The sequence below is a fragment of the Drosophila yakuba genome, chromosome 2L (assembly GCF_016746365.2).
Source record: "Drosophila yakuba strain Tai18E2 chromosome 2L, Prin_Dyak_Tai18E2_2.1, whole genome shotgun sequence".
Classification (NCBI taxonomy): domain Eukaryota; kingdom Metazoa; phylum Arthropoda; class Insecta; order Diptera; family Drosophilidae; genus Drosophila; species Drosophila yakuba.
This window is the reverse complement of record NC_052527.2, coordinates 20,754,172-20,768,628: the sequence shown is the minus strand read 5'-3', so window position 1 is coordinate 20,768,628 and position 14,457 is coordinate 20,754,172. Positions and strand designations below refer to the sequence as shown.

Below are 14,457 nucleotides of genomic sequence, written 5' to 3'. Positions count from 1 at the left end.
AGGTATTTCGTTGGCATCCGCTTACACCCACATTTGACTAAACACTAAATATAAATAATAGTTTGTGACTCAGAATTTAGGCTGCAGGATCTACGCAAAGCTTAATTTTCTCTTCATATAAGCTGTAATGTTGATTTAAACCCCGTAGAAATCTTGTGTAGCTATAACCGAACACATTCTGGGAACAGCTGCGAATCAACAGACGACAAATATATATATTACTTGTGTGGGCGCCGAGGAAACCACATAAACAACAGCCACAACGATGGTGGGAATTATCGATGAAGTCCAGCTTTTTTATCCCCTAGGAACACGCATCAAAATAGGAGACAACTACGGCACAGTGCGTTATGTAGGAGAGGTAAGCCGTTTGATGTGTTTCCGCAAACAAAATGCTTAATCCCAAGTTGCGATTCCTATTTCAGGTGAACGGCCATATGGGTACCTGGTTGGGCGTCGAATGGGACGACGGACTGCGGGGCAAGCACAACGGCATCATGGACGGCAAGCGCTACTTTCAGACGCAGACACCCACGGGAGGCAGCTTCATTCGACCGGGAAAGGTTGGGCCGTGTGCCACCTTGGAGGACGCGGCCCGGGAACGGTACCTAAACTACCACTCGAGCAACGTTAATGAGTCTCTCATCCGGGAAGCTCAGGCAAGTCTACAGGCGTCGCTTTTTGAAGTCGTGGGCATGGACAAGATCGCTCGTAAGCAGAGCAAGTTCGAGCAGCTGGCGGAGGTGAGTGTAGACCAGACGCCGGTAAATGCTGCCGGATACCTGAAGGAGTTGACACACCTTACCACGTTGAACGTAAGCCATACCTTAATCTGGAATTGGGAGATCGTGGCCAGCATTGCTCAACAACTGCCCTGCCTAACCAACCTGAACCTGAGGTAAGTGAAAGGCCATGCCCTGATGGGTGCGTCTTAAATTTGCCAATCATTTCAGCTCCAACCGTTTAGTCCTGCCCGCGTCATCCCAAATCACGGAGCTTGAGCCCTCATTCCGGCAGCTCAAACGCATAAACCTTCGCTGCTGTGGCTTTTCTGACTGGAAGGACGTGATGCAAACAGCGCTTCTTTGGCCAAATATTTTGTCACTGGGCTTACAGGAGAATTCATTCGGCCAGCTAGCAGAAGTCGATCGAAAAAAAATATTTAAACAGCTACATGAACTCGACTTACACCGAACGAACATTATGGATTTTAATCAAGTGGCAAAGTTAGGCAATCTCACAACATTGCGCTTATTGAATATCATGGAAAATGGTATCGAGGAGATAAAACTTCCCGACTGTGATTCACAGGAAAAGCTTAATATGTTTGTCTCGTTGGAGCAGCTAAACCTTCTTCACAATCCCATTTGGAATGAGGTAGGGCATCGTAATATTTCGGTACTACAAATTTTACTTTAGTAATGTAATTTGCGCAGGCTGATACGTTTAACGAGCTGGACAAGCTACCGCAGTTGAAGCGCCTGAGTAAGACTCCGCACTTAAAGTCAAACTTTGATGAAATGTTCTCCAAGGCTGTAGCTAGCATAGCCAGCCTGCAGTTCATTAACAAAGCCGAGGTGACAGCGGAGCAGAGACGTGGGGCCGAGTACGATATTTGGAAAAAGTACGCTCTAGAGTGGATGCAGGCGACGGAAGAAGGGCCGGATTCCATACGAGAGTTTTGCCGAAGACATCGCACATATTCACTGCTGGTTAAAAGTAAGCAACTTTCTGCATAGGGTTTTCAAAAATTATTTTAAATCTTTTCACAGAGTATGGTTCCCCGGCAGACTTTGTACCACGTAGTCAAGCAAAGCCGTCAAACTTAATTAATGTTTCCATAAGGTATCAGCTGACGGGTGAGACTTGGGAAAAAAAAGTCCCGCGAATGATTACTGTGCAGACTCTGCAGGGACTGGTTATGAAGCGATTCCGGTTGAGCGGTGATGTTCCGCAGCTATGCTATGTTGATGCGTTGCATCCGGATCTGGTGGTACCACTGGATAACAATGCTAAGACACTGGACTTCTATTCTGTACAGGAGCATGATACAGTTTTGGTTCAATAGCGGCCAGTAAAATAACATGGAATTTACATGATTCTCCGTATTTAGATGTATTACAGTTTTAGACAACTAAATTTCATTAATTCTTGTTTGATTTTACTTCGGCCCCCCTCTGTTTAATTATATCCGTAATTAGTAGAGTAAAAAGGTGTACTAGATTTGTTGAAAAGTATGTATGTAAGTATGTATGTAACATGTAGAAGGAAGCGTTTCCGACCCTTTAATGTATATTTATTTGATCAGTATCAATAGACGAGTTCGATCAGGCCATGTCCGTCTATCCGTATGAACGCCTCGATCTCAGAAATATAAAGCAAGAATGATTAAAAATAACATTAATATAGGGCATACAGTTTCCAGAGACACAGATGCAGCGCAACCCACCAAAAACTGCCACGCTTGTACTTTTTTAAAATTTTTCGTTGATACTTTTTCATTTGTTTGTTTGTCTTGTAAATTTATATCGATATGCCAAAAAAATTTTTCCCATGCCCACAAGACGCCCAAAACCACGCACACACTTTTGAAACATTTTTTATTTTTTTTCATTTAATTCTGTTTTTTTCCCTTTATTTAAAAGCCAGAAAAAGCCTAGAAAAAGCCAGAAAAATGTGAAAATTTCTCGTTCGCACTTCCCCTAGCTGAGTAACGGGTATCTAATGGTCGGGGAGCGCGACTAGTATGGCGTTCTCACTTGTTTAAATTGCAAATGTTATGTTAAGGTACTAATAAATGATATTTGTTTTGCTTTTCAAAAAAGAAAACACGTTACTAAACCGCAGAATTAAATTACTTTTTTTGCATATATTGCGGAACAAAACGATATTAGCTAAATTATTAGTTAACTAAATGTGTATTTAAAATATTTATAAGATAGCATAGACGTTTGGATGGATCTGCCGACGCTAATTCTTGTCAAGAACATATAATGGCTCATAAACGTTGTTTACGATATAGGAAGCCATGCTAAGAATGTGAAACATATTTCTTTAGCGGCCTCAGCATCCCGGTATTTCCGTTTCTCCTATAGTTAAAGGTATACTAGATTCGCTGAAAGGTAGAGGGTTAAGATAGTGCAAGTCGATTCTAGGGAAGCGTAGGATTGTATTCGAAGATTGCCACGCACAAAACTGTGACGCCCATATCATTTTATTATTTGTCTTGGCAAAGTCAACTCTTACACCAAGAAAACGACCAAAACTATCACGCCGTCAATTTTTAAAAATGTTTTGCTTTTTCTTTTTAATCAAATGAATGCTAAAAATTTGTATAGCGCCCCTACGAATTGAGTAAGGGCAGCTCATTCTCTGTTGTTTTAGATTACTCACACTAAGGCGTGTTTATTACTTTACTCTAGATTCTATTATATATTAATAATCGATTAACTGTTTCTAAAATATTTGTCGCAATGTATTAAATCGTGAAAATTTGCATAATTCGTCTGTCGCCTGGCGACAAAGCTAAAGTTGTCATGTCTAGGACTTTCAGACTATACATTATTAATGAGTGTGTCGGCGCATGGGTTGCGTTTAATATCTGCCCGGACGAGGAGTAGTGCTCTGTACGGCGCTTCTTTGTGGGCGTTGGAGTGGGCTTGGCAAAATATTGAACATTTTTTTAAAAGTGTGGGCGTGGCAGTTTTGGGAGATTTGTGGGCGTGTTGCATTGTGTCTAGATTCTCGAGAATCTTTATGGTTAATGGTTTGGTTGGAAAAGCTTCCTTCCTTCCTTCTGCCTGTTACATATTTTTCAACAAATGTACGAGTATGGCGTCCTAATTAAAAAAAAAACAAGAGAGAACGCTATAGTCGAGTTCCCCGACTATCTGATACCCGTTACTCAGCTAGTGTAAGTGCGAAGGACAGTTTTTGGCGGTTTGTGGGCGTTAGAGTGGGCGTGGCCAAAAGTTTTTTGGCAAATAGATAGAAATTTACAAGACTAATACAAAAATGAAAAAATATCAAAACATTTTTCAAAAGTGTGGGCGTGGCAGCTTTGGGCGGTTTGTGGGCGTTAGAGTGGGCGTGGCAAAAAGTTTTTTTTGCAAATCGATAGAAATTTACAAGACCAATGCAAAAATGAAAAAATATTAAAACATTTTTCAAAAATGTGGGCGTGGCAGTTTTGGGCGGTTTGTGGGCGTTAGAGTGGGCGTGGCAACCTGAATCGACAAACTTGCGCTGCGTCTATGTCCCTGGAGTCTGTATACTTAATCTCAACTTTCTAGCTTTTGTAGTTCCTGAGATCTCGACGTTCATACGGACGGACAGACGGACAGACGGACGGACAGACGGACGGACAGACGGACATGGCCAGATCGACTCGGCTACTGATCCTGATCAAGAATATATATACTTTATATGGTCGGAAACGCTTCCTTCTGCCTGTTACATACTTTTCAACGAATCTAGTATACCCTTTTACTCTACGAGTAACGGGTATAAAAAAAAAAGATCGTTTTCGTCTCGAATTCAAGAACGGATCTGAAGGGACTGAGAGCACTGGTCTTATTTGTGTGCAGCTTCAGCTTAATAAATATTGTCATTAGGCACGGAATAAACTCTACATAAATTATACCCGTTACTTTCAGACTAAAAGGCAGAACTAGATTCGCTGAAAAGTATATGTATTGTTGTCCGCCCGTATGAATGTCTCGATATAAAGAACTATAAAAGCTAAAAAGTTAAGAGTAAGCATGCAGATTCCAGAGACATTGACGTAACGCCAGTTTGTTCCCTATTGTTGTCTTACCCACTCTAATGCCCACGAGCCGCTAAAATTGCCACTCCCGAATTTTGAAAGCCAATCGATTATCAAGCAAAGCGTAGATTCGTCGAATGCGCCCTGTTTAGCCTTGTTGAGCTTTTGAATTAACAGCACTAATTGTTTAAATAGTATTCTTAGCTTATTGTATTTGATTTAACAGCGAAAGGGCTAAAACCAGCGCTACGACTGAGACTAGAAATGGGAGATTTTGTCTCTACGTAAAAATAAGAACGCGCTTGTATACTTATACTCATCGAAGGAATAAGGAGGACTGCCGTTCAAGAAAAGTGCTAGGGAAAGAATCATCAGCGGCGATCCCTGAAAGTGAGACTAAAGGTCTAGAATTAATCACGACATACAAAAGTCCTCAGTTCATCGAATGCCAGGACTGAAGGACCCACAGCACGATAAAAATGGTGCTTGGCCGTTTTCACCTCATAGCCCCTCAAAATGGGTTGAACTTGGAGGCATGAAATGCCAATCGATAGTTTCAGATAGACAAAAATTAAGCACCTATTTCTGGTGATCACTGCTAAGGAGCAGCCGCTTTAGTTCCAGTAGCTCATTTCTAACGCCGACAAAATTAGTGGCGTTGTCTGACTAAATTGGTTTAAGCTTTCACATGGTGCATATAAAGCGCTTGAGACCGTGGAGATTTGCTACTGTGAAGAGATCCCCGATTAGCTCCAGATGCACAGCCTTGGTTGCGAAGCAAATAAATACGCAGACGTAGCACTTTATAGGGGCCTTGTTGCGAACCTCTGGCTTGTAGAAAAATGGCTTACAAAAATCGACTCCAGTGACCTAAAGGGTAAAGACCTTGCGATCCGTTAAGCCGCTCCTTCGAAAGTCTTTTTCCCAACAATAGGCCAATACTTGAAACGAATTATACCAAGAAGAGCTCTAGGGACTGTATGAAGCCTCATGGTAATGCAAAATAATTGCCAACGTTACTGGATGGGATCTTGTCAGTATCGTTGGGTGCTGGCCATTGAAATCCAGCAAAGAATTCCGTAGTCGCCCGTCTACTCGAAGATGGCCCAACTGATCCAGGAAAGGCGAAAGAGAAGCTAGAGATATGGATGGGGAAACATTTCCTTTAATCCTTAAAAATTGTGGTTCCTCCCATAGATGAGTGTGCGCAACATCAGCTGAATTCCTTAATGAAGATCCGTGAAGATACCGTGAGACCAGGATGCCGAACTCTATTGCAAAACTTAGAGAACTTAGAGAAAATATGTGAACATATATGGAGACTTTGACAGCAATACACTTCGACGAAGCTCAGGCCGTGGCTTTTCAGCGAGACCAGCAGATGATCAATCTTTCTCTGACCCGATTAGAAAGGACGGTCCGTGTGTCCAGACTGGGAACTCGCAGAGCTCAGAGGGAAGAGCACCTCTGGAGAGATTGTCGGCAGAATTTAAGGCCGTCGAAACATAGTGTCAAACCATGGAAGTACTTAGACAACTCCTGAATAGACGCAATACTATTAACCACAAAAAGATTGAATCTCGAAGGTTCTTCACGAATCCAGGACAACGTCACAGTCGAGTCGCATCAACAGTAATACCGGCCATTAAATATTTTCAGACTGCACCTCAAAGTTGCAGCGTAGAAACAGTAATGGTCTTTAAGGGAGCAACACGAGTTTTCGAGCAAAATAACTGACTGGAACGCTGTTCTCCTTTGGTCACAATGTAAGCACAAGCACCGTAAACTCCAAGGCTAGCATCGCGAAATCCATGAATTTCAAGATCTAAATCTGAGTCCAGCACAAAACGTAGGAATTCAACGTATTTTGAGCATCTGAGCATTTCGTATTTTAAGCATCTTGTTTCCTTACAGAGCTGTTGCAGTAAGATTTTACACTTTGCGATTACGGGCTCAACCAGGCCTATGGGATTATAAAACATTGCAATTGTGCGTCTACATGGGGTCGATGATGACTGCATAACAGCAAATAAGAACAAGAAATGATCAGAGATAGGATCCCAAAGTTTTGTTAATGTCCACCATCATCCAATTTCAAGTAGGATTCCATGTCCTCCATGGGTACATCCTCTACAACTAACGGAGTATTGGAACACCATTTCCTCAGCTTGAAGCATTTCCTCGGCTCTTAGCAAAATTTTAGTGGTCTGGTGCATAATGTTAATGGCAGCTTCCACGGGACTGGCACCTGATATTAGATCATCCACGAAGAATTTGCAACAAAGAATTTCTGCTCCAATAAAAAATGCTGTCTGCTCATCCATCGCCAACGGGTGCATAGCGCTCACAGACAAGTAGGAGGCTGGCTTGGTCCCGTACGTAATAGTGTTTAGCTTATACACTTTAACCTCTTCTGTTGGTGAAATCCTTACACAGCGATACATCTTGCAGATGTCCGCTGTAATGGCAACAGGGTGCGAACGAAACCGAAAGCTTCCTCTTAAGATATAAAAACATCCGCATGGCCTGCTGATAGGAATCTCGTAATTTGGCCGGCAACCGGACAGAATAATCACCAGACGACATTAGGGCAAAGTGAAGATTGCAACTCTACTTTACACTTGCAACTTGACTCTATCCTCACGATCCTAATTTTCTGCTCCTCGTACGCCTTGCACTCCCTAGATATTCCTCGACGCTCTTCATTTGTTCTGGTGATGTTACTTCGTATACTATCGCTTAGCAGGTCGATGCCCAACATACATATATGTTTAAAGAAAACGTTGGATTTGGTTTTATTAAAGATGTATACAGGTTGAGTAATACTATCGTGCAGCTGAGAACACAAAATTTGCAGCAGTATTTATGGTTAATTATTTGTCGATATGTATGTATTTCACGATTTGCATTGGTCGGGGTCACCAAACGATTAGCCTACGAGCTTTTTCATTAGCTTTTAAATTAACAACACTTATAGTTCAAATAGTATTCTTAGTTTCTTGTAGTTTTTTTGACAGCGAAAGGTTCCAAACCAGCGCAAAAACGTTTGTATGCACGCGGAGTATGTAGACGACTGAGATTTAACATGAGAGAGTTTGTCCGAGCGCTCTGTGCGAAAAGATAAGAACGCATACGAACGTTTGCTTTCATAAATAAGCAAATAAATGAGCAAGAGGATAACAATAATTGATTTACGTTTATATTAACTATTACAACCTGTCTTGTTTAATCCTGCCGGCTGCTTGGCCCGACAGGCCCAAAATAAGGTAGCCCTTGTTCCCAATTTTCGTAACGGAATTTTGTTTAGCGATGAAGCGCATTTCTGGTTGAATGGCTATGTAAAGAAACAAAACTGCCGAATTTGGAGTTAAGGTAATCCTCAAGTTTGGTGCGCTTTATGGGCTGATGGAATCATTGGTCCGAATTTCTTGAAAAACCATGATGGCCAGAACGTTAAAGTTAATCTCACAATAATGTGGGTTAAAACCAAAAAAAACAAGAGAGAACGCTATAGTCGAGTTCCCCGACTATCTGATACCCGTTACTCAGCTAGTGGAAGGGAGAAGGAGAGTCTTAAACACAGTTTTTGGCGGTTTGTGGGCGTTACAGTGGGCGTGGCAAAAAGTTTTTTGGCAAATCGATAGCAATTTACAAGACCAATATAAAAATGAAAAAATATCAAAACATTTTTCAAAAGTGTGGGCGTAGCAGCTTTGGGCGGTTTGAGGGCGTTAGAGTGGGCGTGGCAAAAAGTTTTTTGGCAAATCGATAGAAATTTAAAAGACCAATATAAAAATGAAAATATATCAAAACATTTTTTAAAAGTGTGAGCGTGGCAGCTTTGGGCGGTTTGTGGGCGTTAGAGTGGGCGTGGCAAAAAGTTTTTTTTGCAAATCGATAGAAATTTAGAAGACCAATACAAAAATTAAAAAATATTAAAACATTTTTCAAAAGTGTGGGCGTGGCAGTTTTGGTCGGTTTGTGGGCGTTAGAGTGGGCGTGGCAACATGAATCGACAAACTTACGCTGCTTCTATGTCTTGGGAGTCTGTATGCTTAATCTCAACTTGCTAGCTTTTGTAGTTCCTGAGATCTCGACGTTCATACGGACAGACAGACGGACAGACGGACAGACGGACGGACAGACGGACATGGCCAGATCGACTTGGCTATAGATCCTGATCAAGAATATATATACTTTATATGGTCAGAAACGCTTCCTTCTGCCTGTTACATACTTTTCAACGAATCTAGTATACCCTTTTACTCTACGAGTAACGGGTATAAAAATAATACTCTGATACTGTAATACTAATATTTGAGACCCTCATTGGTTTTACATAATAGAGTCATTGTGTCTACGAAATTATAAAAATCGGATTAAAAAATAATGTAACGTAAAATCCTCTTTAAAAATTCTCTTTCTTGTATTCTCCAAATCACATCCGGCGTCCCACAAGGGAGCCACCTATGTCCGCTCGTTTTTACCTTATTTATTAACGACCTTCCCTTAATAATATATCATTCGCGTGCACTAATATACGCTGATGATGTAAAATTATGCTTGCAATATAAGGACATTTCTCGCCATTTGGACTTACAATCCGATCTAGATTGTTTTCAAACCTGGTGCCGTGATAACGTATTAAACTTAAATGGCTCTAAGTGTAAAGTTATGACCTTTTATCGTGCCAACTCAATGCACGCAACTTACACTTTAAGTGGGTGCTCTTTGGACAGAATAACACATGTTGATGATCTTGGTGTTCTTCTGGACCCTAAACTTAAATTTTCAGACCATATTTAATCTATTGTCAATAAGGCCAGAGGTGTGCTTGGTTTACATGACCAAAACCTTATTTATTTCTATAGTCCGTCCGATCCTCGAGTATGGATCACCTGTTTGGAGTCCACAATATGAAGTTTACTCGGATCGCATCGAATCGGTTCAAAAGAACTTCTTACTTTTTGCCTTACAGCGCCTCAATTGGGATGCAAACCTTAGATTACCTCCCTATTCAAGTAGATTAATGTTAATTAACTTACCCTCCTTAGCTAACCGTAGAACGATGCTTGGAACAGTCTTTATTTTTAACCTTATTCGTGGTGAAGTGGATAGTCCCGACTTGGTTAGTCGGCTAAACTTCACTGTTCCGAGCAGATTTACTAGAAATTACGTACCTCTAATTTTAAATCATTGTAGATCTAATTATGAGTTCCATGATCCCTACAGAGTATTATGTTCTGACTATAATAGATTGTATCCTATTATCTCTAATTCTGACTCTCTGACGTTTTTAAAGCGATCAATACTAACATACTTAACTAATTCTTAGATCTTACTACTATATACATATATTTCCTCGTCCTTTACTGTCTTCTATATCGCGTCTATATTCCCGCGATTCGAGCCGTACGATACACGGCAGCGCCCCTCGGTCGGTTGGGCGGGAGGTGTGGCCGTGGGATTCGCGCGACATAAAAAAAAAAAAAAAAAAATTATGTAAAATATTGGATAATGACTGTCGTCTCACAAAATCGCAAAATGGATGTGGAAACAAAAATGCGGTGGAAATTGACGTACCAAACGCAAATTGGTTGCCTAATTGGTCTTATTTAATGCCACCAAATTCTTATTTGTGGCCACAATCCTGAATTCGAAATGACAAATCCAATTTAGTTGTCTAATTTTTTTCCACCCAACCGTCATCATGGTGATTTAATTCCAATGAGTTAAAATTGTGTCAATTGCGTATGAAAACTTACGCGTTGGGCTCACTTGCGCATTAAAGGCCTTAAAGGTTTCATTTGGCAATGGGCTTCTAAGCTGTGCAAATGTTTATTTCTGCGATTCAGGTCAAGACATTTGACCAGGTTGCATCTGATCAAATAGAACTAAAGCAACCCGAGCTCCTATAAATTTGCGATCAATCCGACAGCTTGCGAACTTTAATTTGCAACTATGAATATCTCAGTGCTGTGGCTCTACCTGGTCCTTGTGTCCGCCCTGCTAATCTTCTCAGTGCCCTCTGTCGAGTCCACCTTCCTTCTGTGGGCCTGTTTGTACCGGCTGGAGATCTGCCCCTTTAAGACCACCACCACCAAATGAAAATAATATTTTCACTAAAGATTATTCCAACGGTCAATAAAGAAACAAATCAAAAATATTTTGAACATTCTTAAAATTCTTCGTCCGAAGTCCAGTGTTTTTACAATCAACGATACGGCTGATTCCATAAAGATACATCATCCTCTGACCTGAATCCAGCTATTGGCGTATCCTATCCTTTGTGCGGTATGCTTGGCTGGTTGCGTAATTAAAAGCCAAAGTTATCAGGCAAGTGTTAGTTTGTCATTAGTTACTTGCACTAATTAGGTGTAAAGCTCCTTCGGCGGCTTTTATTTTTTCGGCTGTCAGTACGTGTCCTGGTTTGGCAACTCCAAAGAGAAACTTCCGCTTAGATCACGTCGTTTTGGGTCATTTAAGCGAGTTTCCGAGCCCTGCAGGGTGCGGTCGGATTCAATAAGTTAACTTTCGTTACGAGTATATCTCAATTAGTCAAAGAGAACTCAAACAAAGTTCACGCTTCGGTACTTACCTGTTCAGAGAAAAAAAATTGTAACTTTGCGAGAACGAAACATTTTTGCAGCTCTTACAATCACGAATCTACGTATTTAGGTGGCACTGATAATAATAATAACTTTATGTAAAGATTGTAAGCAAGTTCGTTGCTAAATGTTTATGACACTTCATATTTAAAATTCAAAGTCAATATTGGTTTACCGTAAAGCAGATCATTACAGAGCTATAATATAATATAATATTAGCGCTCTGACATTCAACTTTATATTAATGGATTACGAACGACTCGCCAAAATTTAATTCTTTCACAATTTAAACCCAGTAACGGTCTGTCCCAATTGCGGCCAAGTTGTATGTACGTTTAGAATGTAAAAATGGTTTTTGGAGACGGAGATTTTTTTTAGATGCAGAAGGGTTTTTCAAGTACTCCGAAATGGCTAGATGTGTTTATTAAAAGATTTTCCTTTTTGAATTATTATTTTACGAAATGTGGTATCAACAAATTGCCTGATTATTATAATCATAACACAGACTTTTTTAAGGTTTTTCATGTTTTTATAAAGATTGTCAAAACAGAGTGCAAGTCTGTTTCAATTGTTATTTTAAAACAAGAGAGAACGTATAGTCGAGTTCCCCGACTATCTGATACCCGTTACTCAGCTAGTGGAAGTGCGAGTCTTCAATACTGACAGTTTTTGGCGGTTTGTGGGCGTTAGAGTTTTTTGGCATATTGATAGAAATTTACAAGACTAATACAAAAATAAAAAAATATCAAAACATTTTTCAAAAGTGTGGGCGTGGCAGCTTTGGGCGGTTTGAGGGCGTTAAAGTGGGCGTGGCAAAAAGTTGTTCTCCAAATCGATAGAAATTTACAAAACCAATACAAAAATAAAAAAAATCAAAACATTTTTTAAAAGTGTGGGCGTAGCAGTTTTGGGCGGTTTGTGGGCGTTAGAGTGGGCGTGGCAACATGAATCGACAAACTTGCGCTGCTTCTATGTCTCTGGAGTCTGTATGCTTAATCTCAACTCCTGAGATCTCGAAGTTCATACGGACGGACAGACGGACGGACAGACGGACATGGCCAGATCGACTCGGCTATTGATCCTAATCAAGAATATATATACTTTATATGGTCGGAAACGCTTCCTTCTGCCTGTTACATACTTTTCAACGAATTTAGTATAACCTTTTACTCTACGAGTAACGGGTATAATTATTCACGCGTTTTTTTTTAACTGTCAGAACTAACATACAAATTTAGTAATTCAGGTCTAGTACTCAGCTGTACGAAATCTGGTCTTCCGATATGAAAGTAGCTGCTCCGAAATATGTGGGCGATTTTAGCAGTATAAAATTTACAAAACGTAATACCAAATAAGAAGCCAAGCGAAATACCTGAATGCTGCCAACAGCCTTAAATGCAGAGTAATGGAATCCCCATTCCCATTTTGATTGTCATTCAATTGTCATTTAATTCGAACCGAGCTTAAAAGAATTGCAATTTGAGACAGGCCGCAAAGCAAATTTCCCGGAAAGTGAAAGCAAAACAGGGTTCAAAATTGGCATCTGGCGGCTAAGCGGACATAGATATATATATAAATACCAATTGGCCAATAAAAGAAACGATAAGTCGTTATGCCCAATTTAAAATGATTAAAGCATTGTAAGAAAATGTCCGAGACAGAATTTTCCTCATTAGGGTTGAACAGTCGGAAATGGCTCCGATAAAGTCGGAATACCAATATAGTATTCCATTTTACTATACGAGTAACGGGAATAGTATTATATCACTTGAAGCCCATTGGTTAAATGTCCGAGTTTACTTCGCTTAACAAGTTTGCCTGAATTAAAATTTAATTTCGTTTGCCATTTGATGTGCTATCACGAGCAAAGTTCGCTTTTGGTTTTTCAACTTCACGGAGGATAAACGCATTCAGCTTTCCAATTTCGGGGTGACAATTGTAGCAAATCGATGTAAAGTTAACTTTAAGTGTTTGAAAAGGTGTAAAAACCGAAGTGTGTACTAGCGGCTTGCTTAGAGGCGCCACAATGTAGCAAGGTGTCGTCGCCAAGTCGTGTCAAAGTTTCCGCCGCCCTTTCCAAACGACTTTTTGCCGGTGTCGCCAGGCATTGACAGCCTGGGGGAGTGATGGTAAACTTTGGGATGAACTTACACGTGTTCAAGAACAGGAGAATGGGCAATGGATGGATGGATGGCGTGGGAGGGTTCTCCACTTGCCCTCAAGTCGTATTAAACTATCCCAGATTGTAATTCAAATTTACAGAGTGCAAACAGCGTAGAGATTGCAATCAATTAAATATCACTCATACGGCATGTAGTCCAGCATTTTCGAATGGGAGCGTGGGCAGCCTGTAAGATGGCCGAAAAATCACGTGGGACACGTAGGCTCACTGTTTGAATGCGTAATTGGATTAAAGGTGCCACTTGGGAGATTTCCAATCGAGGAAAGCAGTAAGCCACAACCGAAGACGAGACTGACCTTGGCTAAGTCAGTTAAAGCACAATGAAGTGTCTACTAAAGAGAAAAAACTTTTTTTCTTGTCAATAAAATTGCATTTCGTTTAGTTTCTGTTAGTAAAACTCTTTGCCTTATTTTGGTCATGGATAAATATGTTTTTAATGCATAATCGTATTTATTGGGCGCGGGAAGAGGCAACAAAAAAATTCACTCTATTATCCAGATGAGGTGGTGTTAAACGGACAGAGAGATGACCTCAACAGGCACGCAAGCAGAATGAAGCAACCATCTGCTGTGGGAGATAGGAAGGCCATGAGAATGGCTAAGACCACCAAGTAAAAACACACCGTTGTGGCAATCATTTTTGCTGATCTTGGCTTAGAACTCAAGGGTCGAGATATGGCCTTCCGGCTTTTATATGCCAGTCCCAATGAAACTTGACTAAGTCGTAATGCAGCTGTCAAATAGTAAACAAATATAAGTTGATCATTACCTGATCAGTGTTTTCTATACAAAAGTGTACATATTTGTAACGCTATTCATTATTAAACATCTTACATACGTATTGAAATGTCAATTTACATTAGGTGGGGAGACAACTTTTATTAACTTTTTGCTCTTAAATGT

General features: G+C 40.5%; 3 protein-coding genes across 3 annotated transcripts; 2 read left to right on the top strand and 1 right to left on the bottom strand.

Annotated features, from left to right (window-relative positions):
* The first annotated feature begins 17 nt into the window (after positions 1 to 17).
* On the top strand, positions 18 to 2,395 carry LOC6529082 (tubulin-specific chaperone E). Its single transcript, XM_039370666.1, has 6 exons — positions 18 to 124; positions 189 to 361; positions 426 to 898; positions 954 to 1,377; positions 1,437 to 1,719; positions 1,773 to 2,395. The coding sequence occupies exons 2-6, from the start codon at positions 266 to 268 to the stop codon at positions 2,066 to 2,068; spliced, it is 1,572 nt and encodes a 523-aa protein (XP_039226600.1). The 5' UTR covers positions 18 to 124; positions 189 to 265; the 3' UTR covers positions 2,069 to 2,395.
* A 7,806-nt stretch (positions 2,396 to 10,201) lies between these two features.
* Positions 10,202 to 12,007, top strand: LOC120320627. Its single transcript, XM_039370868.1, has one exon. The coding sequence runs from the start codon at positions 10,727 to 10,729 to the stop codon at positions 10,871 to 10,873; it is 147 nt and encodes a 48-aa protein (XP_039226802.1). The 5' UTR covers positions 10,202 to 10,726; the 3' UTR covers positions 10,874 to 12,007.
* A 1,954-nt stretch (positions 12,008 to 13,961) lies between these two features.
* Positions 13,962 to 14,225, bottom strand: LOC26535944. Its single transcript, XM_015199191.2, has one exon. It carries the CDS (start codon positions 14,190 to 14,192, stop codon positions 14,046 to 14,048), a length of 147 nt encoding a protein of 48 aa, XP_015054677.1. The 5' UTR covers positions 14,193 to 14,225; the 3' UTR covers positions 13,962 to 14,045.
* Between the last annotated feature and the right edge of the window lie 232 nt (positions 14,226 to 14,457).